The 27078-nt window shown below is 50.3% G+C and overlaps 2 protein-coding genes across 3 annotated transcripts in view; one reads left to right on the top strand and one right to left on the bottom strand.

Annotated features, from left to right (window-relative positions):
* Positions 1 to 27078, top strand: part of ZNF48 (zinc finger protein 48) — a 240731-nt gene that overhangs the window by 108095 nt on the left and 105558 nt on the right. The gene's annotated exons all lie outside the window — the stretch shown is intronic.
* On the bottom strand, positions 127 to 26835 carry QPRT (quinolinate phosphoribosyltransferase). Of its 2 annotated transcripts, XM_050773547.1 has the most exons (4): positions 26667 to 26835; positions 3773 to 4308; positions 1980 to 2111; positions 127 to 1908 (listed from the first exon to the last, which is right to left on the bottom strand). In XM_050773547.1, exons 1-4 carry the CDS (start codon positions 26677 to 26679, stop codon positions 1690 to 1692), a joined length of 900 nt encoding a protein of 299 aa, XP_050629504.1. In that variant the 5' UTR covers positions 26680 to 26835; the 3' UTR covers positions 127 to 1689. The 2 variants fall into 2 exon arrangements, with proteins under 2 accessions (XP_050629504.1, XP_050629505.1); XM_050773548.1 differs by lacking the exon at positions 3773 to 4308 and having other exon boundaries at positions 26667 to 26795.

Below are 27078 nucleotides of genomic sequence, written 5' to 3'. Positions count from 1 at the left end.
GAGGAAGGACGGGAGCAGGCAGGGTGGAGCTGGGATCAGAGGGAACGGGGCAGCCACAGGTGGCACCTCTGGGCTGTGTCCTGTTGTAGCAGGATGAGCTGCAGACAAAACTTATCAGGCACCAGATTAAAGAAGGAAGAGGTTTACTCGGCTGGGAACATTGGCAGACTTGCGTCTTAATAACCAAGCTCCCTGAAAAAGAAATACTTGGCCTTTTTAAAGGTTTACAACTCTAAGGGGTCCACGTGAAAGGGTCATGATATTTTGAGCAAGTGTGGGGAGTGTGACTGGGGGCTACACGCATCAGTTAACAGAACAGAAAGTTTTGGAATGCTTTTTCCTACAACGTCTGGAATTTACAGATAACACAAGTAGTTTAAGTCAGGGGTTGATATTATTATTGTTACTTTTTTTTAACTACCAGGGCCGGGTGGTGGCGCCAGGGTCTTCTGGCTATTTATCTTACTTCTGTTTTTTTTTTTTTTCTAACATTTTGCTTTCTTTCTTTCCTCCTGTCTTGTAAACTAGGCAAGGTTGGGGGAGGAGGGCAGCAGGAGGAGTAGTGGTCTCCTTCCTTACTGTGGGACTGGCCCCTTTTGTTTAGGGTATCACCAAAGGCAGCATCCGGGTCAGCCCAGCATCTCTGCCCAGCGAACCTCCGTCTGCTGTGCATTCAGAGCCGGGTCATGCTGGTGTTTGGTTCAGGTTGGGTGCATGAAGGGTGCAGGATGGTCTGTCGGGGGCTTTTGCCTGCCTTTCTTCCTTTCTTTCCAACCTTCCTTTCCCTCTCTCCCTCCCTCTCTCTCTCTCTCTCTTTCTTTTTTGGAGACAGAGTGTTACTCTATCACCCAGGCTGGAGTGCAGTGGCACCATCAGCTCACTGCAACCTCCACCTCCTGCGTTCAAGCGATTCTCCTGCCTCAGCTTCCTAAGTAGCTGGGATTACAGGCACATGCCACCACACCCAGCTAATTTTTCTATTTTTGGTAGAGATGGGGTTTCACCATGTTGGCCAGGCTGGTCTCAAACTCCTGACCTCAAGTGATCTGCCCACCTCAGCCTCCCAAAGCGCTGGGATTACAAGCATGAGCCATAGTGCCTGGTTGTCCCAGGTAACTTCTGACATTTACTGACCCCTCACTATGTGCTCATATCACCACAGAACCCCATGTGGTTGATCCTTTATTAGACCCATTTTACAGATTAGGAAACTGAGATGAGCAGAGGTGAAGTCAGCCCTGCCGGGTCACAGGAGCAGCAGGTGGCAGAGCTAGAGTTGGGCTCAAGCTAATGCCAAGTGTGCCCCATTGGCCACTGACCCTAAAGATGTGTGACCAGGGCCGGGCGTGGTGGCTTACGCCTATAATCCCAGCACTTTGGGAGGCCGAGGCGGGCGGATCACGAGGTCAGGAGATCGACACCTTCCTGGCTAACACGATGAAACCCCGTCTCTACCGAAAATACAAAAAATTAGCCGGGCGTGGTGGTGGACGCCTGTAGTCCCAGCTACTCCGGAGGCTGAGGCAGAAGAATGGCGTGAACCCGGGAGGCGGAGCTTGCAGTGAGCCGAGATCGCGCCACTGCACTCCAGCCTGAGCGACAGAGCGAGACTCCGTCTCAAAAAAAAAAAAAAAAAAGAGAGAGATGTGTGATCCGGAGGGTCCATGGCTGGTGTCATCCTCTTCCGGTTTAGGACCAGTGGATTTTGGGCACTGGAGCCGCCTCTTTGGCAAACAGCTTGAGGGAGAAATCAAGGGCTGGGGCCGCCTGGGTCAGCATCCCCATGGAGATGACGTCTATGTGCGGCCCGCAGAACTGAGGGAGGTTGTCCAGGGTGATGCCCCCGCTGGCTTCCACCGCCACACTTGGGAACTGGGCCTTCAGCGCGGCAGCCGTGGGGTGCAGCTCCTGCGGGACACAAGCGGAGGGGAGGTGAGAGCCCACCACAGACCCCTCCCCGGAGGCAGAGCCCACCTCACCTTCGGCTTGAAGTTGTCCAGCAGGACAAGGTCGGCACCCGCCTCAGCCGCCTGCACGGCCTCCTGCAGGCTGCTGCATTCCACCTCCACCTTCAGAGCGAAGTCGGCTGCCTGCCGGGCCGCCCGCACCGCCTGCTGGGCAGCCGGGAGGACAAGGGTGAGGACTGGGCCCAGTGCCTGGCGCTGGGGCGCAGGGAGCCGGGAGGGCGAGGGTGAGGATAGGGCCCAGCACTGAAGCTGGGGCCCAGGGAGCCAGGACTGGCATTTGAAAAGCTCCGGATGGACCATGAGTTTGGGGTTAATAAGGAAACCAGACGTTGGGTTGGATTTGTTTTGTTTTGTTTTGTTTTGTTTTGTTTTTGAGACAGGGTCTCATTCTGTCGCCCAGGCTGGAGTGCAGTGGTGCAATCATAGCTCACAGCAGCCTCCACCTCCTGGGATCAAGTGATTCTCCCACCTCAGCCTTCCGAGTAGCTGGGACTACAGGTGCGTCCACGACACCCAGCTAATTTTTGTTATTTTTAGTAGAGACGAGGTTTCACCATGGTGGCCAGGATGGTCTCTAACTCATGACCTCGTGATCTGCCCGCCTCAGCCTCCCAAAGTGCTGGGATTACAGGCATGAGCCACCGAGTGGCTGGGACTACAGGGGCTTGCCCACAAACATGGCTAAATTTTTCATTTTTTGTAGAGACACAATCTTGCTATATGGCCCAGTCTGGTCTCAAACTCCTGGCCTCAAGTAATCCCCCCACCTGGGCCTCCCAAAGTGCTGGGATTACAGGCATGAGCCACTGAGCCAGGATGTTTTATTGTAGACTAAAATGACCACTTTTGTGGGTCAAAAAGCGGATGAATATCAGCAATATTTGGCATTTGGACCTGAGTTCAATTTGACTCAGAATATTAAAATTAGAAAGGGTCTTTAAGGACATTTCACAGATGGGAAATTAGGTGCAGAGGGCTAGAGAGATGGGCTCAAGGCTGTGGTGCCAGTGACACTGGCTTCCCTCGGGTTGTCCTTTGTTCTTGAACATTACACCACGCAGCAGCAGAACAAAGATAAAAAATCAATTCCAAAACCAGGTGCGGTGGCTTATACCTATAATCCCAGCACTTTGGGAGGTCAAGGTGGGAGGATCTCTTGGGTCCTGAAGTTTGAGACCAGCCTGGGCAACACAGTAAGACCCCATCTCTTAAAAAAAAAAAAAAAAAAAAAAAAAGGGCAGCTAGGCACAGTGGCTCACGCCTGTAATCCCAGCACTTTGGGAGGCCAAGGCAGGTGGATCACCTGAGGTCAGGAGTTTGAGACACGCCTGGCCAACATGGTGAAATTCTGTCTCTACAAAAAAATACAAAAATTAGCCAGGCGTGGTGGCGGGCGCCTGTAATCCCAGCTACTGGGGAGGCTGAGGCAGGAGAATTGCTTGAACCCGGGAGGTGGAGGTTGCAGTGAGCCAAGATTGTGTCACTTCACTCCAGCCTGGGTGAAACAGTGAGACTCCATCTCAAAAAAGAAAAAGCAAAAATTAGCCAGTGGGGTGGAGCATTCCTGTATATCCAGCTACTGGAGAGACTGAGGCCCCATCTCCAGAAAAAGAAAAGCAAGCCCAGCTCCCCATTTAGCTTAGCAGGATGAGCTCAACTGAGCCCAGCTCAGATGGAGGAGCTGAGGTGGGAAGAGTCTTGTGTTGCTGACTCCAGGCCATGGCTGTTCACCAGGTCATGGCTGGAGGCTCTGGGGAGGGGTGTGCTGAGGGTGAGGTTGGACCAGGGACAGGCAGGACCAGCACCTTCTCCACATCACCGGCGGCCATCACATGGTTGTCCTTCACCATCACCAGTCCTCCCAGGTCGTAGCGGTGTGAGGCGGCCCCGCCCACCAGGAGCCCGTACTTCTCCACCAGCCGGAAGCCTGGTGTGGTCTTCCTCGTGCCGGCCACGTGCCCAGTCCAGCCGGCCCCCCTGGCAGCCTCCACTGCAGCGGTGGCAGCACTGGCAATGCCACTGCAGCGGGCCAGCGTGTTGAGGGCCACCCGTTCCCCCAGCAGCAGGCTGTGGGCAGGGCCCCGGACCTCAGCCACTCTGGCCACCGGCACCAGCTTCGATCCCTCAGGGAGGAACCAGGAGACTTGGCAGTTGAGTTGGGTAAAGATGGCATCGAAAAAAGGCCGCCCTGCCAGTACCCCAGGGGATTTGGCCCACAGCACCGCCTGCGAGGGGCCTGCCCCGCTGACCAAGGCTGCGTAGTTGAGCCCTGGGCAGTCCTCTCGGAGCCAGCTGTCCACCAGGGCTGCCAGGGTGACGGGCGGCAGCAGCAGTGCCAGGCCTGGAGGGAAACAGAGAACAGCTGTTGAGTTTGGCTGTCTCTCCTGCTGTCAGGGATCATTGTCAAAATATTTAACAACCAGTGAAACTGGGCACTGGCCCATCAGCCTCAAGATCTAGGGGTTCCAGTGGAGGGGCTGCAGTGAGGAAAGGGGGTGTGGGGGGAAGGGGGGTTGTGGGGGTGAGGACTGGGGAGTGCTGTGGGCTGGACGAGGTCACTGGGCACCTAGTTAAATTTAAACTTCTGGGCCGGGCGCAGTGGCTCACGCCTGTAATCCCAGCACTTTGGGAGGCCGAGGCGGGCGGATCACGAGGTCAGGAGATCAAGACCATCCTGGCTAACATGGTGAAACCCCGTCTCTACTAAAAATACAAAAAAATTAGCCAGGCATGGTGGTGGGTGCCTATAGTCCCAGCTACTCAGGGGGCTGAGGTAGGAGAATGGTGTGAACCTGGGAGGCAGAGCTTGCAGTGAGCAGAGACTGTGCCACTGCACTCCAGCCGAGGTGACAGAGCAAGACCCCGTCTCAAAAAAAAAAAAAAAAAAATTTAAACTTCTGGTCAGGTGTGGTGGCTCATGCCTGTAATTCCAACACTTTGGGAAGCCGAGGCAGGCAGACCACTTGAGGTCAGGAGTTCGAGACCCACCTGGCCAACATAGTCTCTACTAAAAATACAAAAATTAGCCAGGCGTGGGGGTGGGCACCTATAATCCCATCATAGTTTGTTTATCCAGTACTCACGAGTTGCAGCATTCAAATTCACTTTTTAAAAAAATCAGTCTGGCCAGGAGCGGTGGCTCACACCTGTAATCCCAGCACTTTGGGAGGCCATGGCGAGCGGATCACCCAAGGTCAGGAGTTTGAGACCAGCCTGGCCAAAATGGTAAAACCCTGTCTCTACTAAAAATACAAAAATTAGCCAGGCGTGGTGGCAGGCGCCTGCAATCTCAGCTACTCGGGAGGCTGAGGCAAGAGAATTGCTTGAACCTGGAAAGCGGAGGTTGCAGTGAGCCAAGGTCACACCACTGCAATCCAGCCTGGGTGACAGAGCAAGACTCTATCTAAAAAATAATAATAATAAAAATGAAAAATAAATAAAATGAGGATGATGGGGCTGGGCACAGTGGCTCATGCTTGTAATCCCAACACTTTGGGAGGCTGAGGCAGGTGGATCACCTGAGGTCAGGAGTTCAAGACCAGCCTGGCCAACATGGCAAAAACCTGAAAAAAAATTAGCCGAGTGTAGTGGGGCATGCCTGTAACCCTAGCCACTGGGGAGGCTGAAGCAGGAGAATCACTTGAACACAGGAGGCAGAGATTGAAATGAGCTGAGATCGTGCCACTGCACTCCAGCCTGGGGTGACAGAGCAAGACTCTGTCTCAAAAAAAAAAAAAGGATGATGATGGGAAGGTGGGGAATGTTACGGGTACCAAAAAAAAAAAATAGAAAGAATGAATAAGACCTACTATTTGCTAGCACAACAGGGTAACTATAGTCAACAATAACTGTACATTTCAAAATAACTAAAAGAATGCAATTGGATTATAACAGAAAGGATAAATGCTTAAGGGGATGGACACCCCATTCTCCATGATGTAATTTTTTTTTTTTTTTTTTTTTTTTGACAGAATCTCACTCTTGTTGCCCAGCTGGAGTGCAATGGAGTGATCTCGGCTGGCTTCAACCTCAGCCTTCTGTATTCAAGCGATTCTCCTACCTCGGCCTCCCGAGTGGCTGGGGTTACAGGCGCCTGCCACCACACCCAGATAAAATTTGTATTTTTAGTAGAGACCGGGTTTCACCATGTTGGCCAGGCTGGTCTCGGACTCCTGACCTTGTGATTCGCCTGCCTCCGCCTCCCAAAGTGCTGGGATTACAGGTGTGAGCCACTGTGCCCAGCCTAACCTGATTTTTATTTATTTATTTATTTATTTGAGACAGAGTCTCGCTCTGTCGCCACTGTGGTGCCTGCAGTGGCCTGGCGACTGCAGAGGTGCAGTCTCGGTGTGAGCCACCGTGCCTGGCCCATGATGTTATTACCATGCATTGCATGCTTTATCAGTATGCACCCGGCCAGGCGCGGTGGCTCAAGCCTATAATCCCAGCACTTTGGGAGGCCGAGACAGGCGGATCACGAGGTCAAGAGATCGTGACCATCCTGGTAACACAGTGAAACCCCGTCTCTACTAAAAAAATACAAAAAACTAGCCGGGCGAGGTGGCTGGCGCCTGTAGTCCCAGCTACTCGGGAGGCTGAGGCAGAAGAATGGCGTAAACCCAGGAGGCGGAGCTTGCAGTGAGCTGAGATCCCACCACTGCACTCCAGCCTGGGCGACAGAGCAAGACTCCGTCTCAAAAAAAAAAAAAAAAATGCACCCCATAAATATATACACCTACTATATACCCACACTTTTTTTTTTTTTTTTAAATAAGGATGGTGGACGTGGGGAAGGTCCCTTACGCCCTAGGCATAGCCCGTGATGGGCCCTGCATGACTGTGGGCAGAGGCAAACCCAGGCGCGGTGCAACAGCGCCATCTATCTGCGGGGTGAAGACCTGCAGCCTCATGGGCCTTCACCATCCGTGGACTTGGCTTCCCCTTGAGGGAGACAGAGCCAGCGAGGGTGTTTGACTTAGCGCGCACACACGTGCATGCACACGCACATACACGAGCACACAGCACACTTTTGCTCCAAGTAGAAGTGAAGGCCAGACATCCTGGCTTGGTCTGCTCTACGAAGCAGGCCCTCTCTTGTCTACTTCCCCAGAGCCAAGCTGCTGAGTCTCCACTCACCCCACCTCCCCTCCGAGCCACAAGCCTCCTTGACTGCACCGGGCTCTCCTTCGCCACGTTCTCTCCCACATCTGCCCCAGATGGCTCCTGCTCCTCCACTAAGAGCCAGCTGTACTGAGGCTGGGCGCTGTCTCTGTTGGTCACATCCAGCTACGGAAAAGGCCTGGGAGCAAACGGCAGGGAGTGAGAGCCTAATCCCCCACTCCCACTCCATTCAAACCAGGTGCAGTGCAGTGGCGCGATCACGACTCACTGCAGCCTCAACTGCCCAGGCTTAAGCAATCCTCTCGCCTCAGCTTCCCGAGGAAATGGGACTACAGGTGCACAGCAACCATGCCCGGCTAATTTTTGTATATGTTTTGTTGTAGAGATAGGGGTCTCACTATATTCCCCAGGCTGGTCTTGAACTCCCAGGCTCAAGCAATCCTTGCACCTCAGCCTCTCAAAGTCCTGGGATTACAGGAGTGCGCCACTGTGCCAATCTTGATTTTTTTTTTTTTTTTTTTTTTTTTTTTTTTTGATCCAGAGTTTCACATTTTTGCCCAGGCTGGAGTGAAGTGGTGTGATCTCGGCTCACTGCAACCTCCATCCCCCGGATTCCAGCGATTCTTCTGCCTCAGCCTCCCAAATAGCTGGGATTACAGGCGCCCACCACCACGCCAGGCTGATTTTTGTATTTTTAGTAGAGACAGCGTTTTACCATTTTGGCCAGGCTGGTCCCAAACTCCTGACCTCAGGTGATCTGCCCGCCTCGGCCTCCCAAAGTGCTGGGATTACAGGCGTGAGCCACCACGCCTGGCCAGCCTGATTTTTTTTTTTCTTTTTTTCAGGCTGATTTTTTAAAAGTGAATTTGAATTCTGCAACTGGTAAGTATTGGGGAAACAACCTGTGATGCAGGCTGGGCACCATGGTTCACGCCTGTAATTCTGGCGCTTTGTGAGGCCAAGGTGGGCAGATCACAAGGTCAGGAGTTCAAGACCAGCCTGGTCAACATGGGGAAAACCCATCTCTATGAAAATACAAAAACTAGCCAGGCATGGTGGCACGCACCTGTAATCCCAGCTACTCGGGAAGCTGAGGCGGGATAATCTCTTGAATCAGGGAGGCAGAGGTTGCAGTGAGCTGAGATCATGCCACTGCACTCCAGCCTGGATGACAGAGTGATAATCCATCTCAAAAAAAGAAGAAACCTACTACTGATACACACAACAATAGGGACCTGTCTCAAATGTATCATTCTAACTAAAAGGAGCCAGATCCAAAAGGCCGTATGATCCCATTCATGCAGCATCCTGGGAAAGGCAAAACTGTAGGCACAGAGCAAATCAGTGTTACCTGGGGAGTGGGAGGAGTTGACCACTGAGATCTGGTGAGGTCACAGAGAAAAAGGAACACTTATACACTGTTGGTGGGAGTGTAAATTAGTTAAACCATAGTGGAGGACAGTGCAGCAATTTCTCAAAGACCAAAAACCAGAAATACCATTCGACCCAGCAATCCCATTACTGGGTATATACCCAAAGTAAACCATTCTGTTATAAAGACACATCACAGCACTATTCACCATAGGAAAGATGTGATTCAACCTAAATGCCCATCAGTGGTAGACTGGATAAAGAAAGTGTGGTACACATACACCATGGAATACTATGCAGCCATAGAAAAGAATGAGATCACGTTCTTTGCAGGGACACGGATGGAGCTGGAGGCCATTATCCTTAGCAAACAAATGCAGGAACAGAAAACCAAATATCACATGTTCTCACTTATAAGTGGGAGCTAAATGATGAGAACACATGGACACATAGAGGGGAACAACACATACTGGGGCCTATCAGAGGGTGGAAGTTTGGAGGAGGGAAAGGATCAGGAAAAATAACTAATGGGTACTACACTTAATACCTGGGTGACTAAATAATGTGTACAACCCCCATGACATAAGTTTACCTATGTAATAAACCTGCACATGTATACCCCTGAACTTAAAAGTTAAATTTAAGGCTGGGCATGGTGGCTCACGCCTGTAATCCCAGCACTTTGGGAGGCCAAGGTGGGTTGATCACCTAAGGTCAGGAGTTCAAGACCAGCCTGTCCAACATGGCAAAACCCCGTCTCTACTAAAAACACAAAAATTAACTAGCCATGGTGGCAGGCACCTGTAATCCCAGCTACTTGGGAGACTGAGGCAGGAGAATCGCTTGAACTCAGGAGGCAGAGGTTGCAGTGAGCTGAGATTGCGCCATTGCAATCCATCCTGGGTGACAGAGTGAGATTTGGTCTCAAAAAAAAAAGTTAAATTTAAAAACAAACAAAAAGGCTGGGTGCAGTGGCTCACACCTGTAATTCCAGCACTTTGGGAGACTGAGGCAGGCGGATCACCTGAGGTCAGGAGTTTTAGATCAGCCTGACCAATATGACGAAACCCCGTCTCTACTAAAAATTCAAAAATCAGCTGGGCATGGTGGCATGTGCCTGTGATCCCAGCTACTCGGGAGGCTGAGACAGGAGAATCGCTTGAACCCAGGAGGCAGAGGTTGCGGTGAACTGAGATTGCACCATTGCACTCCAGCCTGGCCAACAAGAGTGAAACTCAATCTCAAAGAAAAAAAAAAAAAAAAAGAATAAAAACAAACAAAAAATTAGCCTGAGGTCAGGAGTTCCAGACCAGCCTGTCCAACATGGCAAAACCCTGTCCCTACTGAAAACACAAAAATTAGCTGGGTGTGGTGGCAGATGCCTGTCATCCCAGCTCCTCGGGAGGCCGAGGCACGAGAACTGCTTGAACCTGGGAGGCAGAGTTTGCAGTGAGCCGAAATAGCGCCACCGTACTCCAGCCTGGACGACAGAGTGAGACTCTGTCTTAAATAAATAAATAAATAAATAAATAAAGTAAGTTTGATGGGGTCACTCGGAGAGGTTCTGTTTATAGCCAAACCTCACTCAGGTTCCCTCAGCTCTTTTCCAGTTAGGCCTTGGACTTCTGTGTTTACCTCTGCATTGTCCAATTTTAACAAGAATCCTGCTAAGTCAGCTTAGCCAGTCCTTCATCCTCCACATCTGATTGCCCCTTGAACCCTGATGGGGGTCCTCATTCTCCACCCTCCCCCAGGCACTGTCTGACCACCTTGGCCTGCCTTCAGCAAGAATCCCTTTAGGTTGTTCTTGCCGGAATCCCCCCAGCCCCCAGTGCTTTCTCGTGGTAATGTCCCATCCACTGTCCCCCACTCTGCTCGTTGGCTATAACCCCCATGGTGTACTCAGAGTTCAGCCCAGTTCTGATCTAAGGTCACTCTTCCCCTGTAGTAATAGTCTGGAATGCAATATGTTTTAGTTATTTTAACAACTGTCTAGTTCTGGTTTTCTTTGATCACTCTCCTGCTGAAAACTGACCTTTCACGGTTTCAGTTCCAGTTCTCTTGACTTTTTTCTTTCTTTTTGAGACAGAGTGGAGTGCAGTGGTACAATCATGGCTCACTGCAGCCTGGGCTCATGTGGTCGTCTCACCTCAGCCTCCTGAGTACCTGCTCCACGATGCCAAGGTAATTTTTTTTTTTTTTTTTTTTTTTTTGTAGAGACAGGGTCTCAAACTCCTGGCCTTTTAAACATTTTTTTCTTTTTCTTATTCTAGAGACAGAGTCTCACTTTGCTGCCCAGGCTGGAGTGCAGTGGCATGCGATGGAAAAGGGATGGAGCCCTGAGCTTTGGCAGTAACTGTAGACTCACTGCAGCCTCCGCCTCCTGGGTTCTCCTGCCTCAGCCTCCTGAGTAGCTGGGATTACAGGCACGTGCCACCATGCATGGCCAATTTTCGTATTTTAGTACAGATAGCATTTCACCATATTGGCCAGGCTGGTCTTGAGCTCCTGGCTTCAAGTGATCCACCCACCTCGGCCTCCCAAAGTGCTGGGATTATAGGCGTGAGCCACCATGCCCAGCCTCCAACTCCTGGCCTTGTCTTCCTCCCGCCCTGGCCTCCCAGAGTGCTGGGATTAACAGACATGAGCCTCCACACCTGGCAACTTCTTTCCATTTTTCACTGATTCTCTGACACATCCTCATCAGCACCTGCACTGTGCGGGGTGTTAATAATTGCTAGGCATGAAGGCAACAGCGTGGGCAGCTCTTTCTCTTACCTGTCAGGCCTTAGCCTATGCTGTTGCAGGACTGTACCTCGGCCTGGAAGTCCCTTCCCTTGTCCCCAATCTCCCCCTTCAGTTCTTATTCCACTTGCAGGTCTTCCCTTAAACATCACTTCCTCAGCAGGGGCCTCACAGACACCCCATTCCCCATATTAGATCCTGGTCCCTCTCTGCTTCCTGTTCTTCCCCCATTATCACAGTCTACAGCTGTTTCCTCTCGATGGGCAAAGACTATGTCTGGCCATTGAGTTTTCTACTATATTCAAGTGCTTCGCATACTGAACCATACAACCATTGCTGCTTTTATTGGTCAAAATGGCCAAATACTGGCAATTTTATATTGTTTAGCTTCATAGTATGCGAGCTAGGATACTTACCTATCAGAGAGGTCGCATAGCACAGTGAATCAGAGCCCAGGCTCTGGGACCGCACACCTCAGGTCCAGCCCTGGCTCTGCCACTTGTCACTAAGTGATTGTGGACCAGAGATTCAACCCTAGGGGGCCTTGGGCTCCTCATCTGTGACAGGGATGACAATAATGACCTCCTCGTGCTGTTATAAAAACAAGAAAGTGGCCGGGGCAGTGGCTCATGCCTGCAATCTCAGCACTTTGGGAGGCCAAGGTGGGTAGATCACGAGGTCAGGAGTTCAAGACCAGCCTGGCCAAAATGGTGAAACCCCATCTCTACTAAAAATACAAAAAAAAAAAAAAAATTAGGCGCCTGTAATCCCAGCTACTAGGGAGGCTGAGGCAGAAAATTGCTTGAACTTGGGAGGTGGAGGTTGCAGTGAGCCAAGATTGTGCCACTGCACTCCAGCCTGGGCGACAGAGCGAGACTCTGTCTCAGAAACAAAAAACAAAAGACTTTATACTTGAAAGCCCTTAGGAACACTGTCTAGCACAGGGTAGGCGTGTTCGCTAAGAAATGAAACGTTTCTCAAGTGTGGTGGACTCACAGAATAAATGACTAGGTGTCTCTGAGGATGTTTGCCAGGCAGAGGTGTGGGGTGGGGCCGACAGTTGGGGCTGAGAAAACTGATCTGTTCACCCACAGACAGTGGTGGGGTGGGGGCAGCATGAGATTCACAGGTGACATGGTGGGAGAGGAGGCCACAGGGAGAAAAAACTAAACTATTTAGCTGAGGAATTTGCCAGATCGCAGAAGCCATCATAAAATTTCATTTTATTGGCCAGACACAGTGACTCATGCCTGTAATCCCAGCACTTTGGGAGGCCGAGGTGGGCTGATCACCTGAGGTCAGGAGTTCGAGTCCAGCCTGACCAACATGGTGAAACCCCGTCTCTACTAAAAATACAAAATTAGCCGGGCATGGTGACACATGTCTGTAATCCCAACTACTCAGGAGGCTGAGGCAGGAGAATCGGTTGAACCCGGGAGGCGGAGGTTGCAGTGAGCTGAGATCCCACCATTGTATTCCAGCCTAGGCAACAAGAGCGAAACTCCATCTCAAAAAAAATTTTTTTTCATTTTATTTTATTATTTTTAAGTAGAGATGGGGGGATCTCGCTATGTTGCCCAAGCTGGTCTTGAACTCCTGGGCTCAAGCAGTCCTCCCACTTCGACCTCCCAAAGTGCTGGGATTACAAGTGTGATCCACCATGCCTGACCCATCACAGAATTTTAAAAGAGATTATAGTTTTACTCCAGAAAGGTCACTTCAGCCACCAACTGGAGACAGATTGGGAGGCAAAAGAAGGCTGAGGTAGTCTTGGCCAGACAAAAAGTATCTCTAAATTAAACATTTTTTAATCGAAAAAATAAAGAAAGTTTCAAAGACTCTTAAAACATATACTAACCAATCACAAAGTATAGATTCTACTTAGATCCTAATTCAAACAAACCAAAAGCAAATTAGGCTATTTATGAAACCACTGGAATCTGGACATTGACTGAATGTTTGATAACACCACGGAAATTTTTAGAGTTTAGTTTTGACAACAGTATTGTGGTTGTAGTAAAAAGAAAAAGTCTTTATCTTTTAGGAAAAAAACATGCTGAGGCTGGGCACAGTGACTCACGCCTGTAATCCCAGCACTTTGGGAGGCCAAGGCAGGTGGATCACCTGAGGTGAGGAGTTCAAGACCACCCTGGCCAACATGGCAAAATCCCATCTCTACTAAAAAAAAAAAAAAAAAAAAAAGGAAAGAAATTAGCTGGACATGGTGGTGGGCACCTGTAATTCCAGCTACTTGGGAAAGTGAGGCAGGAGAATCGCTTGAACCTAGGAGGCAGAGGTTGCAGTGAGCCAAGATCACGCCATTGCATTCCAGTCTGGGCGACAAGAGCGAAACTCTATCTCAAAAAAAAAAAAAAAAAAAGAAGAAGAAAAACACGCTGAGATGTTCACATATGAAAAGATTTGAGCCAGGCACAGCGGCTCATGGCTGTAATCCCAACACTTTGGGAGGCTGAGGTAGGAGGATCGCTTGAGGCTGGGAGTTTGAGACCAGCCTGGTCAACACAGCAAGACCCCATCTCTAAAAAAAAAAAAAAAAAATTTAAATTAGCCAGGTGTGGTGGCACACGCCTGTAGTCCCAGCTACTCCACAGGCTGAGGCAGGAGGATCACTTGAGCCCAGAAGTTGGAGGCTACAAACAGTGAGCTATGATCATGTTACTGCACACCAACCAGCCTGGGCGACAGAACAGGACCCCATCTAAAAAACAAAAGAGGCTGGGCGCAGTGGCTCACACCTGTAATCCCAGCACTTTGGGAGGCCAAGGTGGGGTGGATCACCTGAGGTCAGGAGATCGAGACCAGCCTGGCCAACATGGTGAAAAATATACATTGTGAAAAATATACATGGTGAAAAATCTACTAAAAAAATACAAAAATTAGCCGGGTGTGGTGGTGTGGGCCTATAATCCCAGCTACTGGGGAGGCTGAGGTGAAAGAATCACTTGAATTGAGGTTGCAGTGAGCCAAGATTGTGCCACTGCACTCCAGCCTGGGTGACAGAGCGAGACTCTGTCTACAAACAAACAAACAAACAAAGAGTTCGAGAACTGGTTTGCTTTAAGATAATACTGGAAGGTAGAGGGAGGGAGGGTGAGACTGGGCTAGCCGCACATTGATGCTTTTTGAGGTTGGTGGTGGTTTCGTGGGGGTTCACCATGCTTTTCTATCTACTTTCGTGTATGTTTGAAATTCTCTATAATAAAAAGTGAGAAAAATAAGGAAAGGAGAGAGAGGGTCCCCACTTGAGACTGGGTCATGGAACGTTATTTTAGGGTAATGTAGATTTAAAAACCAACAGTGTTTCTTTTCTGTATATTCACTCAACACAGAACGCTTCTGCGACCAGTGGTGTGGCATTTCTTTTCCCACATCAACCAATTCTCCAACAGTAGCTGCGTGTCCTACAATTCACTTCAACTGTGACCATAACCAGAGTTAGTGCAGACTTCATAGCAAAAGGACTCAGTCCCACAAGACTGTCCCCCACTTCAGACATCAGCCTCAAGTAGTAAGAGATTCCCAGGCTACCCACAACTGCTGTGTGACTTGGCTACAAATCAGACATTCCCATGACTCCTGCTTGTATTTGATCTTTACTAAAGCAGTGATTCCAGGAAAACAGTTTACTTACTATTGCTGGTGTATTACAACACTTTTTTTTTGTTTGTTTCGTATTGTTTTGTTTTTTATTTATTTATTTATTTTTGAGACGGAGTCTCACTCTGTTGCCCAAGCCGGAGTGCAGTGGCGCTATCTCAGCTCACTGCAACCTCTGCTACCCAGGTTCAAGCGATTCTCCTGCCTCAGTCTCCCGAGTAGCTGGGATTACAAGCACACGCCACCACACCTAGCTAATTTTTGTATTTTTAGTAGCAATGGGGCTTCACCACGTTGGCTAGTCTGGTCTCGAACTCCTGACCTCAAGTGATCCACCCGCCTCTGCCTCCCGAAGTGTTGAGATTACAGGCGTGAGCCACCGCGCCCAGCTTGTTTTGCTTTTTGGACAGTGTCTTTCTGTGTTGCCCAGCTGGAGTGCAGTGGATATTCACAGGCTCGAGGATAGCACACTACAGGAGCACTCTTGAGCTCCTGGGCTCAAGTGATCCTCCTGCCTCAGCCTCCTGAGTAACTGGGACTATAGGTGTGCTGCCACACCTGGCTTACAAAGGCATTGTCAAATGACACAAATGAACAGCCAGCTGGAAGAAATGCATAGGGCAGGGTATGGGGGAAGGGGCTTCCATGCCCTCTCCTGGGTACCACCCTCCTCCTGGCACCTTTATCTGTCCTATAACACAGGAGCTCTCCTAACATCTTATTTCAGGGATTTCTATGGAGGTGTCATGTCACAGGCATGATAGTTAAATCAATCTCTAGCCCCTCTCCCCTTCCCAGAAGATGAAGGATACTGCTGAGGGTTCCAAACTTCTAATCATTGCAGTAGTATCTCTGGTGACTGGCCCCCTTCCAGAAGCCCACCAAGAATCACCTCATTGGAACAAAAGACCCTCTGATCAGCCAGAAATTCCAAGAGATTAGGAGCTCTATCAGGAACTTGGGTCAAAGATCAAGTATTAGGCCCAGTGTGGTGGCTTACATCTGTATCCCAGCACTTTGGGAGGCTGGGGAGAGGGAGCCGCTTGAGGCCAGGAGTTCAAGACCAGCCTGGCAACATGGCAAGACTCTATCACTATGTACATTTTATTTTGTTTTATTTTATTTTTTGAGATGGAGTTTTTGTTCTTGTTGCCCAGGCTGGAGTGCAATGGCGCAGTCTCAGCTCACTGCAACCTCCGCCTCCCAGGTTCAAGTGATTCTCCTGCCTTAGCCTCCCAAGTAGGGATTACAAGCGCCCGCCACCACGCTCGGCTAATTTTTGTACCTTTAGTAGAGACGGGGTTTCACCATGTTGGCCAGGGTGGTCTCAGACTCCTGACCTCAGGTGACCCTCCCCCCTTGGCCTCCCAAAGTGTTGGGATTACAGGCGTGAGCCACCGCGCCCAGCCAACTACATAAATTTCAAAAATTAGGCATCATGGTGGCTGACGGCAGTAATCCCAGCACTTTGGGAGGCCGAGGCAGGCAGAACACTTGAGCACAGCAATTCAAGACCAGCCTGAGCAACATAACAAAACCCCTTATCTACAGAAAAATTAGCGGGGTACGGTGGCACACACCTGTAGTCCCAGCTACTCAGGAGGCTGATGTGGGAGGATCCCTTGAGCCCAGGAGTTTGAGACTGCAGAGAGCCGTGATCACACCACTGCACCCCAGCCTGGATAGCAAAGTGAGATCCTGTCTCAATTTAAAAAAGCCAACAACAGCCGGGCACGGTGGCTCACACCTGTAATCCCAGCACTTTAGGAGGCCAAGGCGGGTGGATCACCTGAGGTCAGGAGTTCAAGAGCAGCCTCAACTTGGAGAAAGCCTGTCTCTACTAAAAATACAAAATTAGCCAGGCATGATAGTGCATGCCTGTAATCCCAGCTACTCGGGAGGCTGAGGCAGGAGAATTGCTTGAACCTGGGAGGCGGAGGTTGTGGTGAGCCGAGATCACGCCACTGCACTCCAGCCTGGGCAACAAGAGCAAAACTCTGTCTCAACAACAATAACAACAACAGCAACAACAACAAAAAAACAAAGATCAAATATCAGAACAAAGGATTCTCCTTGCCCCTCTATTGTTCAGGAAATTCCAAGAATTCCAGGAGCTCTATGCCAGGAACCAAGGATAAAGAGTAAAATACATATTTCTTATTATAAATCATAACACCATTGGGTAGGGCAGTGGTTCTCAACCTCTGCTGCACAATGGAATCATATGGGGGAGCTCCAGGCCCCATCCCTAGAGATTCTGATATAATTGGTCTGAAATATGGCAAAATAATTCTGATTTGTACAAGAATTGAGAGCTTCTGAGCCACAGGAAGAAAATAATAGCTACCATGCATTGGTGCCTACTGCGTGCCTGGCGCTTCTCATACCTCCTCCCAAACCTCACCTACAGGGCCTCAAGGTGGATGCCGTTTGTATTTATATGTGGAAAACCAAGACCGGGCATGGTGGCTCACGCTTGTAATCCCAGCACTTTGGGAGGTCGAGGCGGGTGGATCACTTGAGGTCAGGAGTTCGAGACCAGCCTGGCCAACATGGTAAAACCCCATCTCTACTAAAAATACAAACAAACAAACAAAAATCTGGCCAGGCGCAGTGGCGCACGCCTGTAATCCCAGCTACTCAGGAGGCTGAGGTAGGAGAATTCCTTGAACCTAGGAGGTAGAAGTTCCAGTGAGCCGAGATCACGCCATTGCACTCCAGCATGGGCGACAGAGCAAGACTCCATCTCAAAAAATAAAATAAAATAAAAATAAATTAAAAATATAGGTGGAGAACCATGGCTCAGAAACATAAAGAGGAATTATCTAAAGAATAGAGCTAGAAAATGATGCAGCTAAACAATGGTAAGTATGAGCCCAGGTCCTCCCTTTCCATAGCTGGGTACTGTAGAACATCACAGCTGCTGGCGGGGCACGGTGGCTCATGCCTGTAATCTCAGCACTTTGGGAGGGCGAGGTGGGTGATCACTTGAGGTCAGAAGTTCGAGACCAGCCTGGCCAAAATGATGAAACCCCATCTCTACAGAAAAACACAAAAATTAGCCAGGCATGGTGGTACACGCAGCCTGGGCAACAGAGCGAGACTCCATCTCAAAAAAAAAAAAAAAGAAAAAGAACATCATAGCTCCTGAGGCCAGACATGGGGGCTCATGCCTGCAGTCCTAGCACTTTGGGAGGCTGAAGCAGGAGGATCACTTGAGCCCAGGAGTTGAACACCAGCCTGGCAAACATGACAAGATCCTTATCTAAAAAAAAATATATATATATATATATATGTATTATATATATATATGTATTTTATATATATATGTATTTTATATATATATATATGTATTATATATATATTAGCCGGGCGTGGTGGCATGCACCTGTGGTACCACCTACTCAGGAGGCTGAGGCGGGAGGATTGTTAGAGCCCAGAAGGTTGATGCTGCAGCAAATCGTGATTGTGCCACTGCACTCCAGTTTGGGCAACAGAGGGAGATGCAGTCTAAAAAAGGAATAATCAAATACATAAAATTAAAATTTAAAAGATTAGCCAGGCATGACGGCATGTAGTTGTAGTCCCAGCTACTCTTGGGAGGCTGAGGCAGAAGGATCACTTGAGTCTAGGAGGTTGAGGCTACAGTGAGCCCGGATCGCACCACTGCACTCTAGCCTGGGCAACAGAGTGAGACTCTGTCTCAAAAAAAAAAAAAAAAAAAAAGAACCTCAAAGCTGCTTCCATGTGCAGGGGTTCCCCTCTTTCCCCCTTCTTGGAGCTCAGTCTTTCTGACTGTCTAATAGAGAGGGGAACAGTTACACATTCCATGTTCTATTTGTGAAAAATAAATAAACACATCTGGGTGTTTTTTTTTTTAAGGCCCTGACTCTCTCATGCATTTCCAACAAGAGGAATTCCTGTGGGGAGCTTTGAAAATACGGGGCTCCCCTAATTAGCAGCTGTTACTGAAAGGCACTTCAGAGAGGGGAAGCCGCTTTTACAGCTGGCAAGGAGAGAGTTGGCCCATCAGAGAAATGCTAGGCAGGCTGCCCTGTGCATGGAGGAGGCAGCTGCACCCTCCCTGTCCAGCGGCCTCCTAGCCTTGTGGCTGGACATGTAAAAGGTCTCCCAAGATGCCTGGACTTCAGAGATTAGAGTTTTATTCTGTGGGATGTAACCTTGATCCCTCAAGGCGATCCCTTCTTAATGGGTTGTCCAGAGTTAATAAAACTCTAATAAAATTGGCATATTTAAGGCTGGGCACAGTGGCTCATGCCTGTAATCCCAGCACTTTGGGAGGCCAAGGTGGGCAGATCGCTTGAGATCAGGAGCTTGAGACCAGCCTGACCAACATAGTGAAACTCTGTCTCTACTAAAAATACAAAAATTAGCCAGGTGTGGTAGCGGGCACCTGTAATCCCAGCTATTTGGGAGGCTGAGGCAGGAGAACTGCTTGAACCCAGGAGGCGGAGGTTGCAGTGAGTTGAGCCTAGGTGACAGAGCAAGACTTCATCTCAAAGAAAAAAAAAATTGGATCTCTGCTCAGAGGGGATCAGGGTATCTTGGGATATTATTTGCCATCTTCTCTCTTTTCAAATCATGTAAAGATACAGATTACTGAAAACTCTGGCATAATAGATAAAGATTTTCCCCCCTCTGGCACTGTTGCTGTTCTATTCTGGATTGTTTACTGATTTTTTGTTGTTGTTGTTGTTTACTGTTTTTTGTTTTTGTTTTGTTTTTAGAGACAAGGTCTCGTTCTGTCGCCCAGGCTGGAATGCAGTGGTGCAATCACAGCTCACTGCAGCCTCAACCTCTTGGACTCAAACGATCCTCCTGCATCAGCCTCCCAAGCAGCTGGGACCACAGATGCATGCCATCATGCTCAGCTCTTTATCGTGTTTCTATGCTACACCTAACCTACAGGCTGGGTGACTCCAGCAAGGCGCTAACCTGCCTGAGTGTCAGTTTCTTTTTTTTGTTTGTTTCTTTTTTTTTTTTGAGACGGAGTCTTGCTCTGTCGCCCAGGCTGGAGTGCAGTGGCCGGATCTCAGCTCACTGCAAGCTCCGCCTCCCGGGTTCACGCCATTCTCCTGCCTCAGCCTCCCGAGTAGCTGGGACTACAGGCGCCCGCCACCTCGCCCGGCTATATTTTTGTATCTTTTTTAGTAGAGACGGGGTTTCACCGTGTTAACCAGGATGGTCTCGATCTCCTGACCTCGTGATCCGCCCGTCTCGGCCTCCCAAAGTGCTGGAATTACAGGCTTGAGCCACCGCGCCCGGCAGAGTGTCAGTTTCACATGGAAATTCCAGGGCTGCTGGGAAGACCAAAAGAGGCAATTCACATAAAGCGCCTGAGTCAGTGCCTGGCCAGAAGCCTCAACCCAGGGGTCTGACTCTGGGGGCTCTGTTCTTCCATCTGTTCATTTGTTGACTCATTTGGCAAACACCAGGTGGAGACAGAGGCTGGTCAGCACCTCAGGTCCTGGATAAATGTCCTTTTCCCCTCCGTTCACTCCCCGGAGAAGAGAAGTGACCTCCAAATATGGCCAAATGTGACCGCCCTGCACACATATGGTAGAATGAGCCACAGAGTCTGAGTATGGATAAGAGAAGCCAGAAAGCCTGGTTCTGAGAATGGGCTGGAATTGACAGGAGAGGACGGCTCGCCAGGCAGAGAGAATAGAGAGAGCACAGGTCAGGCAGCAGAGGCACAGGGTATATGCAGGTGACGGTGCCCAGTCTTGGGCATGGGGAAAGAAGGCCGCGTCATAGGATGGGGCCAGAATGAGCAGGCCGTGGTTGAGAGGAAGAGTTAGGCTTCTCTCACTAGGCCATGGGAAGTCACTACAAAATTTCTATCAGAAGTCACACGATCAAAATGAACTGAGCTGGTCCAGTGGCTCGCGTCTGTAATCCCAGTGCTTCAGAAGGCCAAGTCAGGAGGATTGCTTGAGCCCAGGAGTTCAAGACCAGCCTGGGCAACATAGAAAGACCCCATCTCTACAAAGAATTTTTTAAAAATAGCTGGGCATCGTGGGGGCACCCCTGTTAGTCCCAGCTACTCAGGAGGCTGAGGCAGGAGGATCTCTTGAGCCCAGGAGTTGGAGGCTGCAGTGAGCTATGATCTTGCCACTGCACTCCAGCCTGGGCAACAGAGAAGGACCTTGTCTCTTTGGGAAAAAAAAAAAAAAAAAAAAAAACTTTGAAGTTTATTTGTTTATTTTATTTTAGTTTTTTTTTTTGTTTGTTTTTTTTTTTTTTTGAGACGGAGTCTTGCTCTGTCACCCAGGCTGGAGTGCAGTGGCCGGATCTCAGCTCACTGCAAGCTCCGCCTCCCGGGTTTACGCCATTCTCCTGCCTCAGCCTCCCGAATAGCTGGGACTATAGGCGCCTGCCACCGCGCCCGGCTAGTTTTTTGTATTTTTAGTAGAGACGGGGTTTCACCGTGTTAGCCAGGATGGTCTCGATCTCCTGACCTCGTGATCCGCCCGCCTCGGCCTCCCAAAGTGCTGGGATTACAGGCTTGAGCCACCGCGCCCGGCCTTATTTTAGTTTTTTGAGATGGAGTCTTGCTCTGTTGCCCAGGCTGGAGTGCAATGACATAATCTTGGCTCACTGCAACCTCTGCCTCTGGGGTTCAAGTGATTCTCCTGCCTCAGCCTCTTGAGTAACTGGGACTATAGGCGTCCACCACCATGCCCGGCTAATTTTTGTATTTTTAGTAGAGACAGGGTTTCACCATGTTGGCCAGGCTGGTCTTGAACTCCTGACCTCAAGTAATCCGCCCACCTTGGCCTCCCAAAGTGTTGGGATTACAGGTGTGAACCACCACGGCCAGCCAACTTTGAAATTTAAACATTTAAACTGTGTCTGGAGTTCTTGATGGATACAAGATGGAAAGCTGCTGTGAGCTAGGGTGAAGTGTAGGAAGAGGCCACCTGGACTCCATACCCATAAGATGATGGGACTGACCCTGCTGCCCACACCTGGCCCCTGGTGGACCACTCTGCCTCTGCCCACTGGCCTCACCCGTCACTTCCCAGCCTCTGCCCCATACCCGGGCTTGTCTCTTCCCTCCTGGGTCCATGATCCCAGTGCCAACCCTCCTGGCCCAGCCCAGAGTTCCGCATCAGCTGTCATCACGTGCGTGAAGGCAGCAAGGAGAAGGAGGCTTCAAACAGGCTGCTCCCGCAGAGGGAGGAGGTGTGGAAACAAAGGAAGAGGGTCAGGCGATGCCATGAAGGTAAGTCCAAGGAGTATGTGAGGACTCTTTGGATCCTGGGGTACAAGGGAGAGTGAATGGTCAAAGATGACCTTGAGGTTTCCAGTCTGAGTAGGAGGCTGGTGAGGCAGGAACAGAAATGGAGACATCAGGCCGGGCGCTGTGGCTCACGCCTATAATCCCAGCACTTTGGGAGGCCGAGGCGGGCAGATCACTTGAGGTCGGGAGTTTGAGACCAGCCTGGCCAACATGGTGAAACCCTATCTCTACTAAAAATACAAAAATTAGCCAGGCATGGTGGCACGCGCCTGTTATCCCAGGTACTTAGGAGGCTGAGGCAGGAAAATCACTTGAACCAGGGAAGCAGAGGTTGCAGTGAGCCAAGATTGTGCCATTGCACTCCAGCCTGGGTAACAGAGTAAGACTCTGTCTTAAAAAGAAAAATAAAAAGAAAGAAATGGAGATGTCAGAAGGAAAAGCTGGTGGCAAGAGAGGATTTTGAATGTGACACATCAGAGAGATGTCAGGTGGAAATGGACAGTCAGGGGTTTTAAAAACAGAACTGGAAACCAGGCACGGTGGCTCATGCCTGTAATTCAACATTTTGGGAGGCCAAGGCAGGTGGATCACGAGGTCAGGAGTTCGAGACCAGCCTGGCCAAGACGGTGAAACCCTGTCTCTACTAAAACTACAAAAAAATTAGCTGGGTGTGGTGGTGTGCACCTGCAATCTCAGCTACAGGAGGCTGAGGCAGGAGAATTGCTTGAACCTGGGAGGCAGAGGTTGCAGTGACTGAGATTATGCCACTGTACTCCAGCCTAGGCAACAGAGCTAGACTCCGTCTCAAAAGAAAACAAAACAGAACAGAACTAGAGCCTGGGGAGGGCTCAGAGCCGGAGAGATAAATGTGAGGAGCCAATAAAATCAATAGCAAAACCATTGCCAAGTGACAATTTTTTTTTTTTTTTTAAATACAGGGTCTCATTCTGTTACCCAGGCTATAGTGTGGTGGCACAAGCATGGCTCACAGCAGCCTCAACCTCCCAGGCTCAGGTGATCCTCCCACCTCAGCCACCCGAGTAGCTAGGACCACAGGCATGTGCCACCACGCCTGGCTTATTTTTGGATCTTTTTGTAGAGATGGAGTCTCACCATGTTTTCCAGGCTGGTCTCGAACTCCTAGGTTCAAGCAATTCTCCTGCCTCGACATCCCAAAGTCCTAGGATTACAGACGTGAGCCACTGAGCCTGGCTCACCAAGTGATTTTTGTCTGTCAGGTGGCAGACACATATCATCTCATTGAATCCTCACCACAATCCTATGGGAAGGCACACTCACACTTTTTCAATGAGGAAATCAAGGCACAGCAAAGCTAAGCATCTTGTCCAAGATCATAAAGCTAGCAGGTGGCAGAAATGGGACTGGGACCCAGGCATTTGACTCCAGGGTCATTTCTAAACTACACAGTGGGCCAGTCACAGTGGCTCATATCTATAATCCTAGCATTTTGGGAGGCCAAGGCAGGAGGATCGTTTGAGCCTGGCATTTCAAGAGGCTGAGGCGGGAGGATCACTTGAGCCCAGGAGTTCTAGATTGCAGTGATCCTGCCACTGCACTCCAGCCTGGGCCACAGAGTGAGACTCTGTCTCTAAAAAACAAAAACCCAACAGAAGAATTACATGGTGGGAAAGCCACAATGTGGGTATGTCATCCCTGAGCAACCCTGACATGTTCTTTTCTTTTTAGAGGCAGGATCTCACTATGTTACCCAGGCTGGTCTCAAACTCCTGGCCTGCCTCAAGGTATCCTCTTGCCTCAGCCTCCCAAAGCACTGGGATTACAAGCGTGAGCCACTGTGCCCAGCTTCCATCCTTGACTTTTTGAGGTTTTCATTTACTCTGTTAAGAATCTGGGCCGGGTGCAGTGGCTCACTCCTATAATCCCAGCACTTTGGGAGGCCGAGGCAGGCGGACCACAAGGTCAAGAGATCGAGACCATCCTGGCCAACATGGTGAAACCGTTTCTACTAAAAATACAAAAATTAGCTGGGTGTGGCGGCACGCACCTGTAGTCGCAGCTACTTGTGAGGCTGAGGCAGGAGAATCACTTGAACCCGGGAGGCGAACGTTGCAGTGAGCCAAGATCACGCCACTGCACTCCAGCCTGGCGACAGAGTGAGACTCCATCTCAAAAAAAAAAAAAAAAAAATCTGGATCTGCTAGCCTGGCCAACATGGTGACGCCCCATCTCTATTAAAAATACAAAAATTAGCCAGGCATGGTGGTTTATGCCTGTAGTCCCAGCTACTCATGAGGCTGAGGCAGGAGAATCGCTTGAACCTGGGAGGTGAAGGTTGCAGCGAGCAGAGATCATGCCACTACAATCTAGCCTGGACGACAGGGCGAGACTGTCTCAAAAAAAAAAAATCTGGATCTGATGAAAATTATGGATCTCCTTCCCAGAAAAATGCATAACTGTGTTCTCACAAAGACACGCAATTTCACGTGCAAATTCTGGGGTTCATGAACTCCCCCAGAGCCCATCCATGATCCCTCAGTAAAGAATCCTGGCTCTGAAGGAATCAGGTCGAGACTCCTTGACATCTGCTAAGGTATTTAATCCTCATTACAACCCCGTGAGACCAGAGCCACCAACTCCATTGTCCAGATGTGGAAACTGGGGCTTCCAGATGTGGAAACTGGTGAAAACCAGTTTCCACCGCTGCTGAGTGGCAGTCAGGATTCACATCCAGGTTGGTATTGTCACAAAAGAAAAAGACACAATGGAGATTGGAATGTGTTTGGCATGCATCCTGCATGGGACCCCCGAGAGCTGGTTCCACAGTGGAGCCAGAGGGACCGGGTGTATGGTGCCAGCAGGCACCCCAAAAGTGGAGGAGGGTCTAGGCACCCGTGCCTCCCATCCTCTGTCCTCCCCACAACCTTGTGATCAGGGAACTTTTTTTTCTTTTTTTTCTTTTTTTGAGATGGAGTCTCGCTCTGTCACGCAGGCTGGAGTGCAGAGGCCCGATCTCTGTGCAACCTCCACGACTGGGGTTCAAGCAATTCTCCTGCCTCAGCCTCCCAAGTATCTGGGATTACAGGTGCACACCACCACACTCGGCTAATTTTTGTACTTTTAGTAGAGACGGGGTTTCTCCGTGTTGGCCAGGCTGGTCTCAAACTCCTGACCTCAAGTGCTCCACCCGCCTCAGCTTCCCAAAGTGCTGGGATTACAGGCGTGAGCCACTGTGCCCAACCAGAGCAGGGAACTATTATTGTCCTTTTATAGATGGAAGAAAATGAGGCTCTGAGAAGCCGGGACCCACCCACGGTCGCACAGCCCCATCCCTGGTGGAGCCTTCTGAGTGCAGAGCATGGCCCCCTGGGTTTGTGCTGGTGGAAGGGTTTATTGGGGGCCAGTTTAGTCAGCCACCCCTGTGTAGGACACCTATGGTGTTCCATAGAATGCTCTGGGCTGAAACACTCCCTTGACTCTTTGGAATGTGACCAGACATCCTGGTTCCTTGTAAAACCCACTCCCACCAGCTGCAGCCCGGTAAGTTCAAGATCATCTTAGTTGGCCTGGCATGGTGGCTCACGCCCCTAATCTCAGCACTTTGGGAGGCCGAGGTGGGTGGATCACGAGGTCAGGAGATTGAGACCATCCTGGCTAACACGGTGAAACCCCATCTCTACTAAAAATACAAAAAATTAGCCGGGCATGGCGGCAGGTGCCTATCTCCCAGCAGGAGAATGGTGTGAACCCGGGAGGCGGAGCTTGCAGTGAGCCGAGATCACGCCACTGCTCTCCAGCCTGGGAGACAGCGAGACTCCGTCTCAAACAACAACAACAAAAAGATTATCTTAGTAGTTAGACATATGCTTTGAGCTTAAAGGAAATTCACATAAACCACCACTGCTATACATCTTCCAAATGACGCATGCACCCCCGCCTTCACTGTTTCACCCCGTACCATCTGCTTCTTAAATCAAAAGCTTGTACTCAATAAATTTTCAGGCAACCAGGGCTCTGCAGCCTTCACTTTAGCAACTGGCCCCCTGGACCTGCTTTAAATCTTAACTTGTCTTTTCTTATTCCTTTGTGGCCACTGAACTTCAGGTACCCATGGCCAGGGGTTGGGCTGATTACCCCAACAGTTTGCATATAGCTCCTTCCATGCAGGGAATCACGGGACTCAAGCCCCCTCCCCCACCCGGCTACAGAAGGGACAGGACTTTGTCTCTGCTTCTCCCCAGCTACCAGCGAGAGCAGAAGTCCACGCTGCTCCCCCATCCAGCCTCCCACTTCCGGCCCCCACTGCCCCCAGGAGACGCCACCTCCTCCAGGCCGCCCTGCCCCCCCTTTTCTAGGGCTTAAGCCCCTTCCTTCCCCAGAGCTCCTTGGGAACTCAACACAAGAGAAAGAAGAGTGAGAAGGGGCCTCTGGGGGTTGAGCGAGGCTGCAGGGACATGGGGTAGGTAAGGGAGTCGATGGCAGGACCAGAGGAGAGATGGCTCCAGAGGTGATGAGGGGCTGAGACAAGCCAGGATGGGGGCAGGGGTAGGCAGTGGGGGGATGGGTGCAGGGACACCGCGGGGAGAGTGTCCCTTTACCTTCAGCGTCCATGGTGACTTGTAGCCGTCTGGGCTGGTGTATTGGCTGCTCAGGACCAGGGCTCCCAGAGGCCTCAGGCTGGGGGTGGGACTGTGGAGGAGGGGAGGGCCCATAGAACTGTCAGCCAGCCCTTCCCAGGCTCCCCAGGCCTGCCTCCTGTCCTCTGCCAAGCCTGCAGATTCCTCAGCCGGCCCCTGAAAGTCAGAGGAGGGGCTCTGATGGGGAACTCAGAAACCCTGCCCCAGCCAGTGAAAGAACTGGAGGCCCTGTTCTCGTCCCACACCCAGCCCTCCTGGCCCTAACCCAGGGTCCAAGACCGTGAATGTAAGCGTGTGCTCCCTGGTGAGGGCAGGCAGGCATTTTGGATGGTGTGCTGGGAAAATCACGGGCCCTGGACCTGGGTTCAAATCC

Source organism: Macaca thibetana, chromosome 20, assembly GCF_024542745.1.
Source record: "Macaca thibetana thibetana isolate TM-01 chromosome 20, ASM2454274v1, whole genome shotgun sequence".
Lineage (NCBI taxonomy): Eukaryota > Metazoa > Chordata > Mammalia > Primates > Cercopithecidae > Macaca > Macaca thibetana.
Note: the sequence above shows the minus strand (reverse complement) of the source record. Positions and strands in the feature narration are given on the sequence as shown.